Source organism: Mastigoproctus giganteus, chromosome 10 (genome assembly GCF_048544385.1).
Source record: "Mastigoproctus giganteus isolate SK-2022 chromosome 10, ASM4854438v1, whole genome shotgun sequence".
In the NCBI taxonomy this organism is placed as follows: Eukaryota; Metazoa; Arthropoda; class Arachnida; order Uropygi; family Thelyphonidae; genus Mastigoproctus; species Mastigoproctus giganteus.
The window spans coordinates 140,741,040-140,764,936 of NC_143584.1; the positions used below are offsets into that span (position 1 = coordinate 140,741,040).

General features: G+C 38.9%; 1 protein-coding gene across 2 annotated transcripts in view; it reads left to right on the forward strand.

Moving 5' to 3' along the window:
- Positions 1 to 23,897, forward strand: part of ATPCL (ATP-citrate synthase) — a 551,864-nt gene that overhangs the window by 454,544 nt on the left and 73,423 nt on the right. For both annotated transcript variants that reach the window (XM_090382775.1, XM_090382774.1), the window contains exons 20-21: positions 3,063 to 3,144; positions 13,956 to 14,194. In XM_090382775.1, coding sequence (XP_090238901.1) covers positions 3,063 to 3,144; positions 13,956 to 14,194 — 321 coding nt within the window. The remainder of the gene's footprint in view (positions 1 to 3,062; positions 3,145 to 13,955; positions 14,195 to 23,897) is intronic.

Below are 23,897 nucleotides of genomic sequence, written 5' to 3' on the forward strand. Positions count from 1 at the left end.
TCAGATATGAAGAGAAGTTCTTGGAGAAGTGCAGACAGGCTGCCAAGATGGTTCATGGGGTTTTGTCAATGATATACAGAAATTTTTGCTAGCAGGGATAAGCAAATGATTATCCCATTGTAAAGGCAGTAGTCGGGCTACATTTTGTATCTACCTACAAGTCTGGAGGCCTCATTGTGTAGAGCCGCTGGAACGAGATTGATGATGATAACAAGTGAATGAATTTGAAGTGTTGGTTAAGACATCAAAGGCGGATATTGTTGGGATAGAGACGTGGTGTCACACAGATATAAGGAATGCAGAACTGGAATTTGGGGAGTATAATGCGTACAGAAGGGATAGACAGGATAGGAAGGGAGGAGGTGTTATGCTGTTAATTAAGAAAAACATGAAATCAAAAGAAGTGCATCCAGTTGATATAGATGAACAGTGCACTGTTCAGTCAGTTTAGTGTGACATAAGCACTGCAAAAGCAAAAATAAGAGTACGAGTGTGTTATAGGCCTAATGACTCGAATGAGTACAATGAACAATTGTACAGAGAAATAGAGTGGGCTAGTAAATCGGAATGTCTTATAATGGGGGATTTACCTTCCCAGATATTGACTGGAACTTGTGGGTTGGTCACTCACACACTAGTCAGACTTTTGTGGATTTAATGGATGATTGTTTTCTGCAGCAGCATGTTTGAGAGGCAACCAGAGAGGGTGGTACTCTTGATCTGGTTATCAGCAGTGATCATTCGTTTATTAGGAATTTGCAGATAAAAGAACCACTAGGTGGCAGTGATCACAGTGTACTGATGTGGGATTTACTTAAAGATATAATTACCATCAGGGGTAAAGGAAGGGGTTTTTGCTTCCGTAAAGGTTGACTATAGTGGTCTCAGACAGTTTTTAAATTCTGTACAGTGGGACCAGCTGATGATGTTACCAAGAGTAAATTCTAAGTGGGAAGCATTCAAGGAATTAATATTGGAAGCTACTAAACGTTTCATACCTATTAAGAAATATTGTTCAGGGTTTAGGCCTAAATGGTTGTCAAATGAACTAATGAGACTCGTGGTAGAAAAGAAAAATGTATGGGATGCATATAAATTATCAGGCGACAGAAGCCTATGATATATATATATATATATATAAAAGCTAGTCTGTAATCAAGTCACAAAGGAGGTTAGGCAAACGAAGGCAGATTATGAGAAATCTTTGGCAAAGGATGCTAAGAAAAACAGCAAGGATTTCTTTACTTATATAAACTCTAAAAGGAAGGGGATCTGATTGGTCCACTTGATATCGATGGCTCTACTGTTGATGATCCTGCTCAGGTAGCAAACAAACTGAATGAGTATTTTGCATCTACATTCACACATGAGGAATTATTAAGGTTTGAAAATGCCACAAGGTTATCAAATTGTAACAGGGTGCTTAATGATTTTGTAATAACTGAGAACAAAGTGGAGAAGAAATCTTTGAAGTTAAACATAAGAAAGGCACCTGGGGTGGATGGATCTATCCAGTTATATTAAAGGAGGCGGCAAAGCAGCTAAACAAACCCTTAGCCATAATTATGAGAGCATCCTTGGACCCAGGGGAGGTCCCCATGGACTGGAGATGTGCAAATGTATCCCCAATTCACAAAGGAGGATCGAAGGGTCATATGAGTAATTACAGACCAGTTAGTTTAACTTCTGTTCCGGGTAAAATAATGGAGTCGCTGGTTAAAGATGCATTGTAGGATCATCTAGACAAGACTGCAGCTATAATTCAGACACAGCATGGGTTTGTTAAGGGAAAGTCTTGTCTGACAAATTTGATTGGTTATTATGATGTGGTTACAGAGGAACTGGATGCAAAAAAGAATTTTGATATCATATACTTGGATTTCGGGAAATCTTTTGACACTCTTGCGCATGGAAGACCACTGTGCAAATTGGAGCAGAATGGTATTAAGGTTAAGTTGCTACAATGGATAAAAGGATGGTTGAGTTGAAGAAGACAGAGGGTGGTAATCAGTGGGTGCTGCTCTTCGTGGACTAATGTTATTAGTGGAGTCCCACAGGGTCCGGTGTTGGGTCCACTGTTGTTTTGTTTATTTATCAATGATATTGATGAAGGTATATCAGGCTTAATATTGAAGTTTGCAGATGATACAAAGGTTGGCAGGGTTGTTAATGACAGTAATGGCAGTGTGTTACTGCAACAGGATCTAGAAGATTTGGGCAGATGGGCTGAGAAGTGGCAACTGAAGTTTAACATTGAAAAATGTTAAAACAAAGTTTAACATTGGGTAGATGTACCAACCCAATGTAGATGTACCCCAGAGAAATGTACCAACTCTGTGGTACTACACTTACGGAGGTAGAAAATGAAAAATATCTGGGAGTAATTGTGCAGTCAGATATGAAGTTTTCTGAGCAATGTAGACAGGCTGCCAGGGCAGGTCATGGGGTGTTGTCAATGATATATAGGAATTTAAGTGAATATAAAATTCTTATGGTACATTGATATACTTTTTTTTATGATTCCCTGCTAATTTAACTGACTTTTTCAATTAATCATTACCAACTACTGGTCCATTTACATCAGATAAGAGCACTTCTGCTGTATTTCCATTAAGTTTGTTTTATTTATTATTTTTTTTTTTTTGTTGCATTTAAGTAAGAGCTATTACCTTTCATTACAAAATGAAAGTTTATATTATTCAAATAAGATGAATGCATTTTTATAAATATATAAATACATTAAACGTATTCCATTGGTATCAAGAGATTATGCTTTATAGTTCATTAGGGAAATTTTAATTGGAAAATTTCATATCTCATGTTAAGTTTTGTTGAAAATCTTTACACAGTACAAGCAAACAAAATTTATGAATTATTTGTATTTTTTGAATATAAATATGTGCTTAAAATTTTTAAAAAATAGACGTGGCTTTGTTTTTTGTTGTTAGAATGATCTGATTCTTTTTACAGGTAGAAATCTGAATAATGGAAATTACACTGTATATTTTGAATAGTACTTTTTATTTTGTAGTGTTTATTAAAATATTTTTGGTCTTATACAGATATCCAGGAACTACTTTCATGGATCATTTGCTTCGTTACCAAACTGAACCAGATGTTAAAATGTTGGTACTTCTTGGAGAAGTAAGTCCATAATTTTATTCATCATAATACAAATTGTAAACAAAATTGATGTTACAGTTTTGCAGACTAATTATAGCAGAATTGTTAAGTGCTAAAAATGTTGTTCGTTGCAAGTAACTAGAGATGGGATACTTAACCCAACCAAAAATTTCATACTGACCTTTAACACTCCCAAACCACTGACGTTGGTGAAGGCCAGATATCTAAATTGTAAAATCAGTACATACATTCTGAATCCTCTCTGTTGTTTTAAATGCCAAAAGTGTGGTCATTCACAAATGGCATGCCGTGAAGTTACTTGTTCCAACTGTGGATTTCGGGAACACACCAATCAGAACTGTTCTGCCAAGCAACCAAAATGTCCAAACTGCAAGGGAGACCATTCCACCTATTCCAAAAACTGTGAATATTGCAAAAGTGAAAAGCAGATACAGCGATATAAGATAGAACATTGTGTCACATACCAAGAAGCCAAGAGAACTGTACTCCCGACTATCATAAACAGACCTTCCTATTCACAGGTCATAAGACATCGATGTACAATAGAGACCCAAACAGATCTCACAATTCCTCCAAAGAAGTCCAGTTCAGACTGGAACACGAGCACTACTTATAACATCCCAGCCAAAACATCAAGAGAAACTCAGAAACATGCCACTATTTGTAGCTCCCAGTGCAAAATACTCAGAAACGAAAACCCTCAAGAGAAGCATAATGTCACAAGACAGGAGTTACCAACCAAGCAGATGAATCAGTACTAAAGATTTTTGCGGATGAAGATATGGATACCGGCAAATCATATTTTCCAAAGGAAAAACCTAAGTTTGAGAAGTTTAAAACAGCATCTAGGAAACAGTCTACTCTGAAACCTCCAAATAATAAAAACTACAGTCCAGTGGAAGTGCAGATGATTCTGCACTAATAAACATGACATATACGATCTTACTGCACAGTATGCCCCACTGTGTCTTTGCCTACAAGAAACCTATCTCAGACCTCAAGACTCTACCTCAATAAAGAACTATATCACATACTGTTAAGACAGAATAATGAGCAGCATGACCCATGGTGGTTTGGCAATTCTGGTAAATTCTCATATTCCTTTCCAGTTCTTCCACTAAACACAACCCTTGAAGCAGCTCTAGTACACATACCATTAAATCCCCCATAACCATTATAACAAGTTATGTTCCACCAAACCAGAAATTACTGCAAGATTTAGAAGACCTGTCTATATGTTCTCCAACATTATTTCCAATAGTTGATTGGTCATTATACAGTGATCCTACCAGTAGCGATCACTATCCAATAATCACTACCATGGCATTGGGAAGTTACCACATGTCAGTCACATAGAAATCCCAGATGTAAAATAAATCAAACAGATTGGAAAATATATAAATCTATTGCAAAATTAGATGCAGATACTATCAAGCAAAAACCATTAGATGCAAAAGTATAATGTGTAACAAATAAACTAATCCAAGCTGCTGAGCAGACTATTCCAGAAAACATCTTCATGCTTTCCACCTCATCCAAAATTATGGTGGAATGAATAATGTTTATAAGCTAAGAGAGAGAATCCAAATGCAGAGAGCCTCATATTGTTTGAAAAGGCTTGAGCCAGGGCAAGTGGGAAATCATCATTGAAAAAATTTGCATCTACATTAATAGGTTCCACACTATCTCAGACTAGTTTTATGAACTTCTGGCATATCCTTCCATAAAAAAATTCTTCATGTGTGAACATAGATGCAAATACTTTCAGTTTGTCAGCAACCTGATCAGGATCATATACGGTTAGTTCAGCAAGTGGACCAATGTGGTTCAATCCCTCCTTTATTCTACTGTTAATATAAATAAAGAAGTCTTTGATGCATTTCTTTGCCAGAACATTTCATAATATACCTTAGCTTGCCTAACTTCCTTTGTGACTTGACACTATAGAATTTAAGAACTGTCTTAAGACCACTGTAGTCTCCCTTATGGAAGCAAAGCCTTTGCACTTGACAGTAGTTGTCTTTAAGTAAGTCCCACATCAGCACTCTGTAGTCACTGCCACCCAGAGGATCTTTATCCTACAGATTCTTAATGCATGAAGAATTGTTGCTGATAATCAGATCAAGACTATTGCTTCCTCTTATTGCTTATTGCTTTACTGTAGAAAACAGTCATCCAATAAATCCACAAAATGCTTTCTGGTGCATGACTGACCAACCCACAAGTTCCAGTCAATATCTGTAAAGTTTAACTCCCCCATTATAAGCCATTGTGATTTACTACCCAATGCTATTCATTTGCATAATTGTTTTTACACACTAGCAAATATCTCTGTCATTATGCCTATAACACACTACTCTCATTGTTGTTTTCCCAGTGGTTATGTCACACCAAACTGACTGAAAATTGCACTGGTCACCTTTGTCGACCGGATGCACTGCCTTAGATATAATAGGCTTCTTTACTAAGAGCATTGCCCCCACACTGCCCTCCTATTTTGTCTGGCATGTCTGTATACATTGTACTCTCCATATTCAAATTCTGCATCAGTTATGTCTGTGTGACACCGTATCTCTGATATTAGCATTAGTAGAGGCATATGATACAAGAAGGCAAGCTTATGTAGCATCGGCCAAAAAAAAAAGAAAAGAAAAGAAAAAAAACCATTTCACACATCCGTTCTCTCTAAACATTTGTCTAGTTCTTCCTTGAATTTATTTAAGCTATCAACTTCCACAAAGACAGATGAAAGTTTTTTCCAGCAATCAACAACCCGCTGGTTAAAGGCAAATTTCTGCACATCTATTCTATAACTGTCTTTCCTCAATTGAATTTGTGCCCACTCGGGTTTGTAATCTGAGCAAGAGGGAGAACCCCATCAGAATTGAGCCTGCTCAACCCATTCAAGGCCTTGTACACCTCAACCAGATCACCTTGCAGGTGATCTGATTGAGGACGCTGCAATTTCCAGAACTTAAGCCTTTCTTGGTAAGAGGACCCTTTCGTTCTCCTCACCAATCCTGTTGCCCTTCTCTGTATTCATTCAAGCAACTTTACATCCTTCCTAAAATGAGGCCTCCAGACTTCACCATTGTTTTGTACAAAGGGATAATCACCTCCTTTTCCCTACAATGTCTGCCTTTGATGATTTAATCAGTACTTCAAATTCATCAAAATGCATGCTACAAGTGGCATTTTGAATGCTCTTGTAGCATTGACTTTAGATGGTGGTTGTTATGACTAGAGATTTAAGTTGTTTAAAACAAATTAATTACTTTGATAATATATGATGTTCTTTACACTTTAATTTTATCTTGTACTGTTTACCTTAATCTGAGCATTAGCATTAGTTGAGGCATATGATGCAAGAAAGTAAGCTTATATATGATCTTGCATCATATGATTATTTTTCTTGCATCATATGATGCAAGAAAGTAAGCTTATAAGCATCAGCCAAAAAAAAAAAACACACCTTCCCATTTCACCCATCCGTTCACTCCAAATGTTTGTCTAGTCCAGCCTTAAGTTATCAACTACCACAACAACAGATGGAAGTCTGTTCCAGCAATAAACTACCCGCTGGCTAAAGGCAAACTTCTGCTCATCTGTTCTGCAACTGTTTCCTCAATTTGAAACTATGCCCCCTCACGTTCTTAATCTGAGCAAGCAGATGTATCCTATCAGCAGTGAGCCTACTTAAACCATTCAAGGCCTTATACACCTCAATCACATCACCTCGCAGGTGCCTAGTCTCCAGGTTACCTCCATAGCCAGGTGGGCAGGAGCAGCAGTGCGTAGCACACACTTCTTGATTAGACCAGGGTTTGAGCCCGTGACCACCAAATACAGAGGATTCAGAAAGGTCAGGGAATGACCACCACATATCCCGGAGCAATATGGCCTTAGTTGCTAATGCTCCTAAAAACCAAATAACAAACAAACATAACAAACCTAGTCTCCAGATGCTGCAACTTTCAGAACTTAAGCCTCTCTTGGTAAGAGCACTCCTTTGTTCCTCTCACCAATCTTTCCCTTCTCTGTACTCATTCTAGAAACTCTACATCCTTCCCAAAATGAGGCCTCCAGACCTGTATGCAGTACTCAAGTCATGGCCTGACCATTGCCTTATATAAGGGGATAATCACCTCCTTGTCTCTGCTGACAAAATTCCTATATATTATTGACAAAACTCATGATCTGCTCTGGCAGTCTGTCTGCACTATTCCGAGAACTTCATATCTGACTGCACAATTACCCCCAAGTCTTTTTTCATTCTCCACCTCCCTGAGTGTAGTACCTCATAATTGGTATGTTTCTCTTAGGTTATTGCTTCCTAAGCAGTAACCTAAGAGTATTTTTCAGTATTTTGCATTTGTCAATGTTAAAGTTTAGTTGCCATTTCTCAGCCCATCTGCCTAACTTTTCTAGATCCTGTTGCACTATCATGCTGTCTTTACTATCATTAACAACCATACCAACCTTTGTATCATCTGGAAACTTGGTCATTAAGCCTGATATACCTTCATCGATATCATTGATAAATACACAAAACAACAATGGGTCCAGCACCGAACCCTGGGGAACTCCACTAATAACATTTGCCCACAGAGAGCAGTGCCCATTGATTACCACTGTCTCCCACTCAACCATCCCTTTATCCATTGCAGCAACTTGTCCTTAATGCCATACTGCTCCAATTTGTAAAGCAGTCTTCCATGTGCAACAGTATCAAAAGCTTTCTTGAAATCCAATTACACCGATGAGCCAAAACACTATGACTACCTACCTAATATGATGTTGGTCCTCCATGTGCAGCCAAAACAGCTCATACCCGGTGAAGCATTGTTGCTGCAAGATTTCTAAATGTGTCTTGTGGTATCTGGTACCAACACGTAACCAGCAGATCCTTTAACTCCTGTAAGGTCTGTGGTTGAGATGCTGCAGATCGGAGTTTGTTTCAACACAAACCACAGATGCTCGATGGGATTGATGTCTGGGGAATTTGGAGGTCAGGGAATACCTGGGAGTCTTCCTCATGTTCCGTGAACCAGTCTCGAACAATCTGGGCTGTGTGGCATGGCGCATTATGCTTCTGAAAGACAGCCCTGCCAGAGGGGAAGACAGTTGCCATGAAAGGGTGTACCTGGTCAGCAATGATGTTTAGGTAGATGGTAGACAAAAGAGTGCCAGGCACATGGATGATAGGATATCCCAGCAGAACATTGCCCAAAGCATGACACCGCTGCCACCAGCTTGTTTTTGTCCCACTGTGCAAGGCACCATCACTTCCCCAAGTAAACAATGCATACGTACCCAGCCGTCTACATGGTGCAACAGGAAACATGATTCATCGGACCAGATGACCTTTTTACAATCACTCAAGGTCCAGTTTCAGTGCCCGCGTGCCCCATTGTAGGCACTGCTGCCAGTGAACGGTGGTTAGCATGAGCACTCGGAATGGCCTGCAGCTACCCCATTTTCAGCACGGTTCAATGTACTATGTGTTGTGACACATTACTCCCATCACCAGCATTCCAATTTTCTGTTGCCACATACCATCTGGGAGACCCTTCGCTCACCTCGAGCATCAATGAGCCGTGGTATCCAACACCTCGCTGGCGGTTTGTGTGTTCCCCCCCCACAACTTTTGATAGGTACTAACCATGGCTGACCGTGAGCACCTCACCAGCCGTGCCGTTTCATATATGCTCTGACCCAGTCATCTGGCCATTACAATTTGGCCTTTGTCAAACTCTCTTAAGGCCGCTGCCTTTCCCATCTGAAGAACAAGAGTAACACTGATTAACAGAGCTCAATATCAGATGTTTTTATACTGTGTCCCGACCCGCGCATGCGCCGTAATTCACCTGCAGTTGCTTTGATTTGCATAACAACTCGCTGGTCATGTTTTGGATCATCAGTGTATATGATATCAAAATTTTTTTTTTGCATCCAGTTCCTTTGTGACCACATCATAGTCAAATTGGTCAGACAAGACTTTCCCTTAACAAACTCATGCTGTATCTGAACTATTACTGCAGACTTGTCTAGGTGATCTTGACTCCATTTTTTCCTGGGAACAGAAGTTAAACAAACAGGTCTATAATTATTTGTGTCACCCTTTGAACCCCCTTTGTGCATTTGGGATACATTTGCATATCTCCAGTCCAAGGGGGTCCTCCCCTGAATCTAAGGATGCTCTCATAATTATGGCTGAGGATTTGCTAACTTCCCTCGCTGCCTCCTTCAATATAACTGGATAGATTCCATCCACCCCAGGTAATTTTTTATGTTTAACTTCAACAATTTCTCCTCCACTTCTCTCTCCGTTATTACAAAATCATTTAGCACCCTGTTAGAGTTTAGTAAACTTCTGCCCTCTTCCTTACAGAATTTCTCATGTGTGAATGTAGATGAAAAATAATCATTCAGTTTGCAGCTATCATTAATGAGCAGGATCATTAACAGTCGAACCATCAACATCAAGTGGACCAATCTGATTCATCCCCTTCCTTCTAGAGTTTACGTAAGTAAAGAAGTCTTCATTGTTTTTCTTTGCATCCTTTGCCAAGGATTTCTCAAAATCAGCATTCACTTGCCTAACCTCCTTTGTGACTTGATTACAGACTAACTTATATCTGCCATAGGCTTCTGTGTCAACTGATAATTTATATGCATCCCACTCATTTTTATTTTTTGCCAAGAGCCTCATTAGTTCATCTGGCATCCATTTCAGTCTAAATCTTGAATAGTATTTCTTAGTTGGTATGAAAAGCTTAATAGCTTCCAAGATTAATTCCCTGAAGGCTTCCCATTTAGAATTCGCTGTTTTAAACATTATCAGTTGATCTCACAGTATATAATTTAAAAACGTCTGAGACCATTGTGGTCACCTTTGCAAAAACAAAAACCCTTCCCTTTACCCTTGATGGTGGTTACATCTTTAAGTAAATCCCACATCAGTACACTGTGATCACTGTCACCTAGTGGTTCCTTTACCTGCAAATTCTTAATGCATGAATAATCACTGCTGATAATCAGATCAAGAGTATTACTCCCTCTGGTTGCCCCTCGATCATGTTGCCATAGAAAACAATCCTCCAATAAACTCACAAAAGCCTTTCTAGCATGTGAGTGACCAACCCACAAGTTCCAGTCAATATCTGGAAAATTAAAATTCCCCATTACAAGACATTCTGATTTGGCCCACTCTATTTCTCTACACAATTGTTCATTGTACTCATCAGAGTCATTAGGCTTTTAACACCCTCCTACTCTCATTTTAACTTTCCCAGTGCTTATGTCACACCAAACTGACTCAACATTGCACTGTCCACTCATATCAACTGGATGCACTTTCTTATATTTTTTTGTGTTTCTTAACTAACAGCATAACCCCTCCTCTCTTCCTACCCTGTCTATCCTTTCTGTACACATTGTACTCCCTAAATTCGAATTCTGCACTGCCTATATCTGCGACACCATATCTCTAATATCCCAACAATATCTGCCTTTGATGTCTTGATCAGCACTTCAAATTCATCTACTATACTTCTAACATTGGTGTACATGCAAGTATACATGTATCTGTTCTTACCCTTAGTTACCCTAACACAGCCCATGTATTTGCTTGTTCCATAATGGCTCCCAGCAGCCCTTGAAATCCCCAGCAACCTGCTCTCCAGGCTGCTGCTCATTATAACAGAAGCAGTGCAAGAATCACTTTCGCCTCTGCCTGTGGCTACTGTTAGACTTTTAGTCTGTGCATAATGGTCTGATGCCCTATGACTTTGGCAGCCAATGTGCCATAAAGCTTTATAAAGACCAACTGACTAGTAAAATTCTGATGAGTGATGCAGTGTGCTTTGTCATCTCTGAGCAGTCTTGAAATAACGTCTTGAATATTAATTTTTTTTGCTTTTATTGAGTACTAATAATAATACAAAATGTTCTAATTTGAAATGCCTCCTTTCATCTTATTTGTAATAAATACATAGGTATTGAGGCACCTCCATAGCCAAGTGGGCAGGAGCAGCAGTGCGTAGCACACGCTTCTTGATTAGACGGGGGTTCGAGCCCGTGACCACCAAATATGGAGGATGCAGAAAGGTCAGGGAATGACCACTACATATTCCTGGAGCAATATGGCCTTAGTTGCTAATGCTCCTAAAAACCAAATAACAAACAACAACAAACATAAGTATTGATTGTCCTAGTAAAATTCTGATTGAACTACCAAGCATGTCTTTCTAATTCTTTGTTGTTGGCACTGTACTACCCATATGCAAAGTACTGCATATGGGTAGAAGTAACCCCAGAGAAACGTTCCAACTGTGTGGTACTACACTTAAGATGGTAGAAAATGAAAAAGACCTGGGAGTAATTATGCAGTCAGATATGAAGTTTTCTGAGCAGTGCAGACAGGCTGCTAGGGCGGGTCATGGGGTTTTGTCAATGATATATAGGAATTTTGCTAGCAGGGAGAAGGAGGTGATTGTCCCTCTGTATAAGGCAATGGTCAGGCCACACCTTGAGTGCTGTGTACAGGTCTGGAGGCCTCATTTTAGGAAGGATGTAGATTTGCTTGAGCGTGTACAGAGAAGAGCAACACGATTGGTGAGGGGAATGAAGGGATTCTCTTACCACTTAAGTTCTGCAAATTGCAGTGGCTGGAGACTAGGCACCTGTGCGGTGATCTGATTGAGGTCTATAAGGCCTTGAATGGGTTGAGCACGCTGAATTCTGATGGGATCCTTCCACTTGTTCAGATTACCAACCTACGGGGACATAAGTTCAAATTAAGAAAGGACAGATGTAGAATAGATGTGCGGAAATTTGCCTTTAGCCAGCAGGTGGTTAATTGCTGGAACAAACTTCCATCTGTCGTTGTGGAAGTTGATAGGTTAAATAAATTTAAGGAGGAACTGGACAGGCATTTGGAGGGAATGGTGTGATTTTTTTTTTTTTTTTTTTTTGGCTGATGCTGCATAAGCTCCTACACTTGCTTTCTTGCATCATGTGCCACTACTACTACTACTACTACTGTCAGATTTCAGATCATAACTATTTTCTTTTAGTTGATGTCATAGTATCCTGTATCTCTAACCTACATAAACTGTATTATATATGCTTTAAATTTAATTCATATACAGGATCTCTCATTATGTTACTAGGCATGTAGTCTGGTGTTGCTAGTGAGATATTTTAATTTTTTTAGTCTGACTAGAACATTTTGATGTTAGAAAACTGGCAATTCTTGAAAATCCATGAGAATTTTATTTCAAGAATAACTGTCAAGTAATGAGTAGTTATTGCCATTTGTTCTTGTAAAATATCTCAGGTATTATCAAAAATTGCTATTTTTTTATTATAGTATCTTTAAATTCACTTTGATCACTTGGAAAATGAAGTTATAGAACTAGATTGCTACGTTGTGGTAGCCTGGAGTTCTTATCTTTGTTCTTTTTAATTTGTTACTAGATTGTATTGTATGTTTTTATTTCATATTATCTTTTTTTTTTTTTTCCATATTTTGTTTTTGATTTCTCTCTTTTTTTTTTGTTAAACCTAAGTCGTGTAAATCAAAGCAGTTTGTGACATACAAACAAAAATTTACAATACAAAAAATGCAATTTAATAGATCATCATCCAAATCTGTTATAACCACTTGGTGTTTAGGTCACTGTGATAGTATAGCTTAGTTCTTCTGGTCTAGCAACTTACCATTCACTATTTTCCTCCCTGCTGTTCTTATTCCTTATTATATTTTTAGCCCTGGTCAGAGTTAGCCCCTATTTCTTCTTTTGCTTTCTTAACATCAACTCTCCACCTTCCTTCTCGGTTTGCCTCTGGGCCTATAACCATTCTTTTTAGCTTAAAATATCTATAGAGTTAATCTCTCTTTTCCTGTCCTTTCTGTATGCTCAATACTATCTTAAGTTTCTTCACTCACCATGGGATATGTGTTACTCCCAAGATTTTTTTTTTTTTTCTTTTTTTTTTCCTCTCATTTGTAATGTAGCCTTGAAATTGCTTCCATCTGTTAGTTCCATTTATTTTTCTTAAAAGTCATTTCTGAAAATTTTAATTTTTGAACAATTCCTTTATTGTTTACCTGCATTGGCTTGTAACCATTGGTGCAGATATTTGCACGAAACTTTGTGAAATCTTCATTGTTTTTCTTTCATATCTTAATTTTACCTTCTTTATACAAGCATTGCTTGTATAAAGAAGGTGAAATTAAGATACGAAATGAAATTAAATGACATTAAGATATGAAATGAAATTAAACTTATATTTTAATTTTTTATTAAATCTTTGTTATGTCTTTTTCTTAGTCTTTAACTTATGTTTTTTTATTTCTTCAAATCAGAAATGGTCAATGAACCATTGATATTGCATAATTTTTTTTTTTTTTTTTTCACTGGATGCATTACTTTGCATTAGCCTTATTTATTATAAATATTGAGTGACAAACACGTCATTTTCTTACACCTGCCACAAGACCTATTTTCCTTTTTGACACAATTTTGAGAAAACTGCAACTAAAAACAGATGTTTGGGAACTTTGTAGAATTGATGCAGAATAGGAATCAATGGTGACACTAAAACAGGGAGCAGGTGAGAAATTTTCAGACCTGCAGAATTTTTGGATACTGAGGGGGAAAGTTTTTAGTGCTGCATTATATGCACACAAAAAAAAGTGCAATTCAGTGAAAGGTAGATTACATGAAATTGCTACATTATTGTGAACAGTTATTCTGAAATTCATTGATAAGTTAAAATCTAAGTTCTATCCAAATGTTTTACAGGTTGGTGGCGTAGAAGAATATGAAGTTTGCAATGCACTTAAATCTGGCCTGATAACTAAACCCTTGGTGGCATGGTGTATTGGTACATGTGCTGGTATGTTTACTTCTGAAGTGCAGTTTGGGCATGCTGGAGCATGTGCAAATAGTGACAGAGAAACAGCTCTGTCTAAAAACAGAGCTTTGGCAAATGCTGGGGCTCACGTTCCTGGTACTTTTGATGATCTTGGAAAAACAATCAAGTAAGTTTCTCCTCTACCTTCTTCCTACATAAATTTATTAAATTTATTTATTTATTAAAAATTATTATTTACTAGCCAAAAGCCTCTGAAATTCATAGAATAGATAGTTAATCATCTTATAAATAATAAAATCATTAGGTGATAAGTTAAATTTTAATTACAAATATCAGTCAAGATAAATGTGATGTTGTCATGATAGGTATTACTATAAACAACTTTAATACCCCCTTTTTAAGCTACACTCTTTTTGCTAACTTTAATCGTGATCTAAACAAATATACATCAAGTAAAATAGCTGACCAATGATAGCTTTACTCAATAACATGTACTTGTTTATGTCAGGATTAGAGTTAGAGTGAACAGAATTAAAATGTACAGGGTGTCCTAAAAAGGTGTAACCAATTTTAAATGTTTGTAACAAATGTAATTTTAATGATAGAAACACAAAACCTGTGCTAAATGTGAGAAAAACAGTTGAAGTTTTTACTGACATTCAACATGTGCACCACTTGTCACACGAACAAAAAGGTGTAACCAATTTTAAATGAGCAATACAAACATTTTGGAGGAAATGGAACAAGATGAACGTGTAATGACACGGATTTGTTTCACGGACGAGTGCACATTTCATGTTTCAGAGGAGGTGAATAAGAAAAAATGTCAGAATTTGGGGAACTGAAAACCCACACTGCATGCAGAAGTATCAGCGAGATAGCCCAAAGGTGAATGTGTGGTGTGGCATCATGGTTGATCATGTTATTGGACCCGTTTTCTTTCAAGAAGCGACACTGTGAGAGCAGATAATTACCAGGACATGCTTGAGCTTTATGTGTATCCTCAATTGGATGAACTGCCAAATGGGGTTATTTTTCAACAGGATGGAGTGCCGCCACATTGGCTTTGAGTGTGAGGAGGTCTCTTGATGACAAGTTTCCTGGCGTGGCCACCACATCCACCAAATTTATTATCCCCTTGTGATTTCTTCTTATGGGGATTCATCAAAGAAACAGTCTACAAGACCCCTGTTGCAGACATCGCAGGATTACAAATGCAATTACCATGATTAAGCATGACATCCTTGAAAAAACATGGGATGAACTTTATTACCGATTAGGTATTGTTCGTGTGACATGTGGTGCACATGTTGAATGTCAGTAAAAAACTTCAACTGTTTTTCTCACATTTAGTGCAGGTTTTGTGTTTCCATCATTAAAATTACATTTGTTACAAACATTTAAAATTGGTTACACCTTTTTTGGGACACCCTGTATTATACCTGAAAATAAAATTATTTTTTATATAATAGACATTAATTAAAAGACTTGGACCATTAAGAGAAATTTCATACAGCTTGTGTTTTTTTATACTTTACTATTTTCACACCAGTGGACTAAATTATGTAATGGTGTAAATGACAAATGCAGTGTATAAAAAAAATAATAAATAAATCTGTATTTTAACCATAAAAAAAGAACAGTATTTAGTATTAGTACTGGCAAATGATTCAAAAAAGAAAGCTCATAAAGCATCAGCCAAAAAATAAAAACATTCCTACATCGCCTGTCCATCCCCTCCAAATATTTGTCTGGTTCTTCCTTCAATTCATTCAAACAACCCACCTCAACAAAGACAGTTCAAAATTTTTTCCAACAACCAATCTCCCTCTAGCTGAAAACTGATTTCCACACATCTGTTATGCAACCACCTTTCCTCAACTTGAATTTATGCCCTGTCACATGTATAGTCCGAGTAGGAGGAAGAATGCTATCAGCATTGAGCTTGCTCAGCTCATTCAAAGCTTTAAACACCTAAATCAGATCACCTTGCAGATTCCTAGTCTCCAGATAGTTCTGCAAAAGACTCATCTTACCAAGAAAGGCTTTAGTTCTGCAATTTGCAGAACTAAAGACTTTCTTGTTAAGATGAGTCTTTTGTTCCCTCCACTATTCTTGTTGCCCTTCTATGCAACTGTTCCAGCAGATCTATATCCTTCCTAAAATGGGGCCTTTTGAAATGTATGTATTGCTAAAGATGCAGCCTAGCCATTGCCTTGTACAATGGGATATTCTACTAGTTATCCCTGTGTAAAATATACCCTAAGTGTAATATCACACAGTTGGTACGTAAATCCGGGCTTATGCTGCCTATATGCAGTCCTTGCATTTCTCAGTGTTAAACTTCTGCCATTTCTTAGCCCATCTGCCTAATTTATTTTAGATTGTTGCAGTCGTTTACCCTGATTTTTTTTTTTTTTTTTTATGTGAACCCCAAACACGAGAGGTATTAGAACCTATAGTACTTAGTACCGTGCTTGGGTTGGTGGTTGAGAAGACAAAAGAAGATATTTGTTGACATTGGACTTGAACTTCTGTAGATTGTAATTTTCAGGAAATACGTATGAAGGAAGGTTGTTCCAGAAAACGGCAGTTGAATGAATAAATGAGGAAGATGAAAAGTTGGTTCTGTGGATTTGAAGTTGGACAGTAAATGGATGTTGGCTGGTGGCAGCACGTGTTCGGACTGTTTTGAAAGAGAGAGCAGGAATTATAGAAGCCAATTCAGAAGAACAGTGCCCATGGAAGTATCTGTAAAAGAGGCATGCAGCAGAAACAGTGCGTCTATGAGAAAGCGAGTGGAGAGACTCTGTTAGAGATGAGTCATTAATTAACCTAACTGCCCTCTTCTGAATGGAATCAAGAAGCCTGAGAGAGGTTTTGGGGGCACCACCCCAAATGTGGGAACAATATTCCATGGCAGGGCGGATTTGCGATTTATACAGAGTGAGCAGCTGTTTGGAAGAAAAGTAACACCGAGAGCGAAAGAGAAAACCAAGTTTTTTAGATGCAAAGGAAGCAATGTTTGTAATGTGCTTGTGCCAAGAGAGATTAGAAGTCAGGGTAATCCCCAAAAGAGATATATCCTTTTGCCTAGAAATTGGAGTGGCACTAAAGATAAGCATAGGAGCAGAAGAATCCTTTTTGCGAGATATAAGACAAGACTGAGTTTTAGAAGGGTTGAAATCAACTAAGTTGTCTTTGCCCCACTGGAGAATTACCTGAAGATCGGCATTTAAGGAATTGGTAGCAGATTTTCGAGAAATTGAAGCTGATTGAGCAGGACAAGATTTCTCAAAATGGAAAGTTGAATGCAATGTGCTATCATCGGCAAAACTATGGATAGGATTTCCAGTCAATGGAAGAAGGTCATTGATATACAAGAGGAAAAGAGTGGGGGAAAGAACTGAACCTTGGGGGACACCGGCATTAGTGGAGAAGTTAGAAGACAGAGAGCCATCTACCATCACCCTCGCCGACCGGGCTGGCCGAGTGGGTAAAGTACCTGCCCGGCAACCCAAAGGTCGCGGGTTCGATTCCCGCCTCGGGCTTGGATCAAAGTACTGCAAAAACCTTGGGAGGTGCAATATGGCCACAGAAGCCGATGCGCCAACAAGTACCAAATCAAAAAAAAAAACAACCATCACCCTCAGTGAGCGATCAGAGAGAAAACTGGATAACCAATTACTAAAAACAGTTGGCAAACCATAAGAAGATGGAAGCTTGTTTAGAAGACCTTTATGCCAAACACGATCAAAAGCCTTTGGGATGTCAAGAGCAACTACTTGTGTTTCACCAAACCTTTCCATTGAATTAGTCCATAAATGGGTAACATAAGCCAGGATATCACCAGTGGATCGACACTGACGGAATCCATACTGGTGATCGTTGATCAGACGCAAGGTTTCTAGGTAGTTTAAGAGTTGGCGGTTAATTGATTTCTCCATTACTTTAGAAAGAGTAGAAGTAATTGCAATGGGAAGATAATTGGATGGGAGGGATTTGTCACCCTTCTTAGGAACTGGCTGGATATGAGCAAATTTCCAAGCAGAAGGAAAAACACCTTTGGAATAAGAAAGTGAAAAAAGGCGGCAAAAAATAGGAGTAAGTTCAGGAGCACAGATTTTGAGAACAAGTGGAGAAATACCATCAGGACCTGGAGCTTTCTTAGCATCAAGATTCATCAAAATCCTTCTGATATCCTTTTGACGGAAGACCACAGGAGGCATTGAATGGACCGTGTTGGGAATGGTGGGAGGTGTTTTACCAAGTTCATTAATACATGAGCTGGAAGAAAAATGGGATGCTAGCAGGTCAGCTTTATCCTTGGCTGAAGTGACAACAGAACCATCTGGTTTGGACAGAGGTGGAAGCAGAGATGGGCAAAAGTTGCGGCCAACAGCTTTGGCAAGAGACCAGAATGCTCGGCTACCATTAGGACAAGAAGGAAGTTTTCTACTCTTAGCCTGTTCAAACTCTAGTGTGGACTGATTAATAACTGCTTTACAATTGTTGCGAGCTTTGGTGTAGGCAGAAAATGAAACTGAAGAATTAGAAACAAGCCAATTACGATATGCAACATTCTTCTCTTGAACAGGTTTAGATAAAGGTTTAGATAAAGGACCAGATTTTAAAGTGGAGTGTGGGATAAAGGATTCCATTCCTGCAAGAATAATTTCACTGACACGATCTGAGCAAACATTGACATCAGAACTGTTGAAACAGTAATCCGACCAAGGAAAAGAAGAAAAGAAATCTCGCAGGTCATCCCATTTTGCATTCTTGTAATGCCAAACAACATGAGGTTGGGAATAGCCATGAGATAAAGGTTCCATTGGAGAAGAGACAATCACCAAGTTGTGATCTGAAGTGCCTAAAGGACCTCTCACTTCGACCGTGTACTTAGAAGGGTTGTTTGTGAGAAAAAGATCAAGCGTATTGGCTGTATGATTCGGATTGTCCGGTATTCTTGTAGGTAAATGAACAATCTGTGCTAGGTCATTACTAATTGCTAAAGCCTCAGCATCTCAACCTGCTGGGTCGGTGTGACTAGAAAACGGAAGCCAGCTGGAGTTGTGAACATTAAAATCACCAAGGAAAATTATCTCACTGTTAGGAAAGTTGGACTGAAGAAAGTCAAGTTGCAACGAGAGGAAGTCAAAGAGCTCCAAGTGATTAGTGGAGTTGGGAGAACGGTAGAGACAACAGATGAATTTGACACAATGAGGTAGAGAGATTTTAAGCCAGAGAAGATCAAAGAGAGGAGATTCCAAATTGCCGAGTCTCTGACAGGGAATATCAGAACGGACATATGCACAAGTACCACCTTTGAGGCGAAAGGAATCATACAGCGAATAATGTGGGCATCTGAGATGAGCAGTAGTTGAATCAACCGATAACTGAGATTCCGTCAGAAAAAGTACATGTGGTTTGGCAGACTGCAAGTGGAAATGGACATCGTTGAGATTAGAATTGAGACCACGTATATTTGTGAAATGAATTAGGAAGTCCTTGGGAGGTTTAGATCTTTTCGCAGATAAGCTTGTTCTATTAGTTTGACAATTCATGGTGTATTCAATAGTAAGAAACAGTGGGTGGGACATGCTGTATGAAGTAATGAAAGTTTTGGATATGGCGTACATGTGGTAAGAATATACCCAGATCCTTGATATAACGTGGCCTCGACAATGCTCCCCGCATACACACTACTCGGACTCCCTACAGTCACTATCTGGCAGAGTAGAGGTAGCAAGATTATACACTAGCTGATCCGGAAGCCTCCTAGAGAGTTACCAATAGGTTCGGTCCGGTGTACTAACTAGCGGCCGGCCTGCGAAAACCGTTTTAGAGCTGTACCCTCGAAATGTAAGGAATATTGGATCTCGCCACGACGTTCATCATAACCTCAAAAGTCATCAATCATACTGCATGATGGAAGAGATAGGGAAGGGTTGACCGGAACTTAGCTCTAGAGACTAAACATGGGTTCCACCACTTCAAGCCTCCAATAAGCAGAGTGGTGGTATTTCACCGGTTGATGAGAGTCATCTACCACCTAGTACTGCCTGGTAACATAGAGGGGCGGCATTCCTCCATGTGGTGTGGGCGCCACACCTCGACCTCTGCTTACGTTGGCTCACACCTGGGTGGTCACCCACCATGTGCTTGTGCATGGAGGTTATACCCAGGATTACTAACAGTCCCACCATCGTGAAGGTGCATCCTTCACGCACCATCGTGAAGGTGCGTGAAGGATTACCCTCATTAACCACCCTGCCAACCTTTGTATCATCTGTAATGTTAGACATTAAGCAAGCTGTTTTCTATATTTATTAATGATATTAATAAATATAGAAAACGGCAATGGACGCAGCACTGAACCTTGCAGGACTCCACTAATAACAATATTCCACGAAGAGAAGTGTCCATTATTAACCAATCTCTGTCTTCTCCTGCTCAACTCCTATATCTTGAATCAGTAACTTTCCCTTAATGCCACACTGCTCTTACCTAAACAGCAGTCTTGTGTGTGCAATAGCAGCATTAGCATTATTAGGGGCATATGATGCAAGAAAGAAAGCTTATACAGATGCTCTATAAACCAAAAAAAAAAACAAAAAACTTTCAGTTTCACCCATCAATTTGCTCCAAAAGTTTGTCCACTTCTTCCTTGAATTTATTTAAGCTAACAACTTCCGCAACGACAGATGGAAGTTTGTTCCAGCAATCAACTACCCGCTGGCTAAAGGCAAATTTCCGCATATTTATTCTACAACTGTCTTTCCTCAATTTGAATTTATGTTCCCTCAGGTTCGTAATCTGAGCAAGAGGAAGAATCCTATCAGAATTGAGCCTGCTCAACCCATTCAAGGCCTTATACACCTCGCAGGTGCCTAGTCCCAGACCCTGCAATTTGTAGAATTTAAGCCTTTCTTGATAAGAGCACCCCTTTGTTCCCCTTACCAATCTTGTTGCCCTTCTCTGTATTTGCTCAAGCAACTGTACATCCTTCCTAACATGAGACTTCCAGGCTTGGAAGATGATACAAAGGTGTGGCCTGACCCATGCCTTATACAAAAGGATAATCACATCCTTTTTCCTACTAGCAAAATTCCTGTTTATCATTGACATGACTTGTTCTGGCAGCTTGTCTGCACTGCTCAGAAAACATCAGATTTCACTGCACAATTACTCCCAGGTCTTTTTTCATTTTTTACTACCCTAAGTGTAGTACCACACAGTTGGTACATTTCTCTAGGGTTACTTCTACACATATTAACATTAGCAAGGGCAAATGATGCAAGAAAGCAAGCTTATATAGCATCAGCCAAAAAAAAACAAAAAAAAAAACACACCCTTATTTCACCCAAACCCTCACTCCAAATGTTTGTCAAGTTCTGCCTTGAATCTATTTAAGCTATCAACTTCTACAACGACAGATGGAAGTTTATTCCAGCAATCAACCACCCGCTGGCTAAAGGCAAACTTCCACGCATCTATCCTACGACTGTCTTTCCTCAATTTGAATTTATGCCCTCTCGGGCAATTATTCTGAGCAAGAGGAAGAATCCCATCTGCATTGAGCATGCTCAAACCACTCCAGGCTTTATACACCTCAATCAGATCACTTTGCAGGTGCCTAATCTCCAGACACTGTAATATGCAAAACTTAAGACTTTCTTCATAAGAGCAACCCTTTGTTCTGTTCACTAATCTTGTTGCTCTTCTCTTTACTCAATCCAATAGCTCTACATCCTTCTTAAAAGGAGACCTCCAGACCTTTATACATTACTCAAGTTGTGGATTGACCATTGCCATATACAAGGGGATAACCACCTCCTCTCCCCTCCCCTGCTAGAAAAATTCCTGTATATCATTGACAAGACACCATGAGCTACTCTTGCAGACCGTCTGCATTGCTCAGAAAACTTCATATCTGCCTGCACAATTACCCCCAGGTCCTTTTCATTCTCAACCACTGTCAGTTTGGTCCCACAGAGTTGATATGTTACTCTGGGATTACTGCTTCCCATATGTAGTACTTTGCATTTGTCAATGTTAAACTTCATTTGCCACCTCTCAGCCCATCTGCTCAAATTTTCTAGATCCTGTTGCAGCAGTGTACTGTCATTAACAACTTTGCCAATCTTCGTATCGTCTGCAAACTTGGACATTAAGCCTGATATACCATCATCAATATCATTTATAAATACAGAAAACAATAATGGACCCAACACTGAATCCTGAGGGACTCCACTAATAACATTAGTCCACAAAGAGCAGTGTCCATTGATTACCACTCTCTGTCTTCTCCCACTCAACCATATGGATGGTTGAGTGGGACTTTATCCATAGCAGCAATTTGCCTCCAATGCTACACTGCTCCAATTTGTGCAGCAGTCTTCCATTTGCGACAGTATCAAAGGCCTTTCTAAGATTCAAATATATGAAATCAAAGTTATTCTTTGCGTCCAGTTCCTTTGTGACTCTATCATAGTATCCAATCAAATTAGACAAGACTTCCCGTTAACAAACCCGAGCTGTAACTGAAGTCTTGTATAGAAGATCCTGCAATGCTTCTTTAACCAGTGCCTCCATTAATTTCCCTGGAACAGAAGTTAAACTAACAGGTCTGTAATTACCTGTGTCTCCCTTTGACCCTCCTTTGTGGATTGGGGTCACATTTACACATCTCCAATGCATTGGTACCTCCCCTGAGTCCAGGGAAGCTCTTATAATTATGGCTAAGGGATTGCTTACCTCCTTTGCCGCCTCCTTTAATATAACTGGATAGATTCCATCCACCACAGGTGCCTTTCATATGTTTATCTTCAACAATTGCTCCTCCACTTTACTCTCAGTTATTACAAGATTATCTAGCTTACTGCCAGAGTTGAATACACCTCTGGCATTCCACTCTCTGAATAACTCCTCATGTGTGAATGTAGATGCAAAGTATTCATTTAGTTTGTTAACTACCTGAGCAGGATCATCAACAGTTGGACCAATCTGATTCATCCCCTTCCTTCTAGAGTTTATATAAGTAAAGAACTCTTTGGTGTTTTTCTTTGCATCCTTTGCCAAAGATTTCTCATAATCTGCCTTTGCCTGCCTAACCTCCTTTGTAACTTGGTTACAGACCACCTTATATCTATCATAGGCTTCTGTGTCACATGTCTAATTAGTTCATCTGAAATTTAGGCCTAAATCTTGAAGAATATTTCTTTGTTAGTATGAAAAGCCTAGTAGCTTCCGAGATTAATTCTTTGAATGCTTCCCATTTTGAATTTGCTGTTGGTAACATCATCACTTGGTCCCACCGTATAGAATTTAAATACTGTTGCAGACCACTGTAGTCACCTTTATGAAAGCAAAAACCCTTCCCTTTATCCTTGATGGTTGTTACCTCTTTGAGTAAATCCCTCTTCAGCACACTGTGATCACTGGCACCTAGCGGTTCCTTTATCTGCAGATTCTTGATGCATGAAGAATCACTACTAATAATCACATTAAGAGTATTACTCTCTCTAGTTGCCTCGCGAACATGCTGCTTTAGAAAACAATCATCCAATAAATCCACAAAAGCCTTACTAGTGTATGAATGACCAACCCACAAATTCCAGTCATATATCTGGGAAATTAAAATCCTCCATTATAAGACACTCCCATTTACACTCCCACTCTATTTCTCTACACAATTGGTCATTATACTCATCAGATTCATTTGGTCTATAACAGACAGCTACTCTCATTTTTCCTTTCCCAGTGCTTATGTCACACCAGACTCAACATTGCATTGTCCACCAACATCAATTGGATTCACTTCCTTACATTTTGTTTCTTAACTAACAGCATAACCCCTCCTCCCT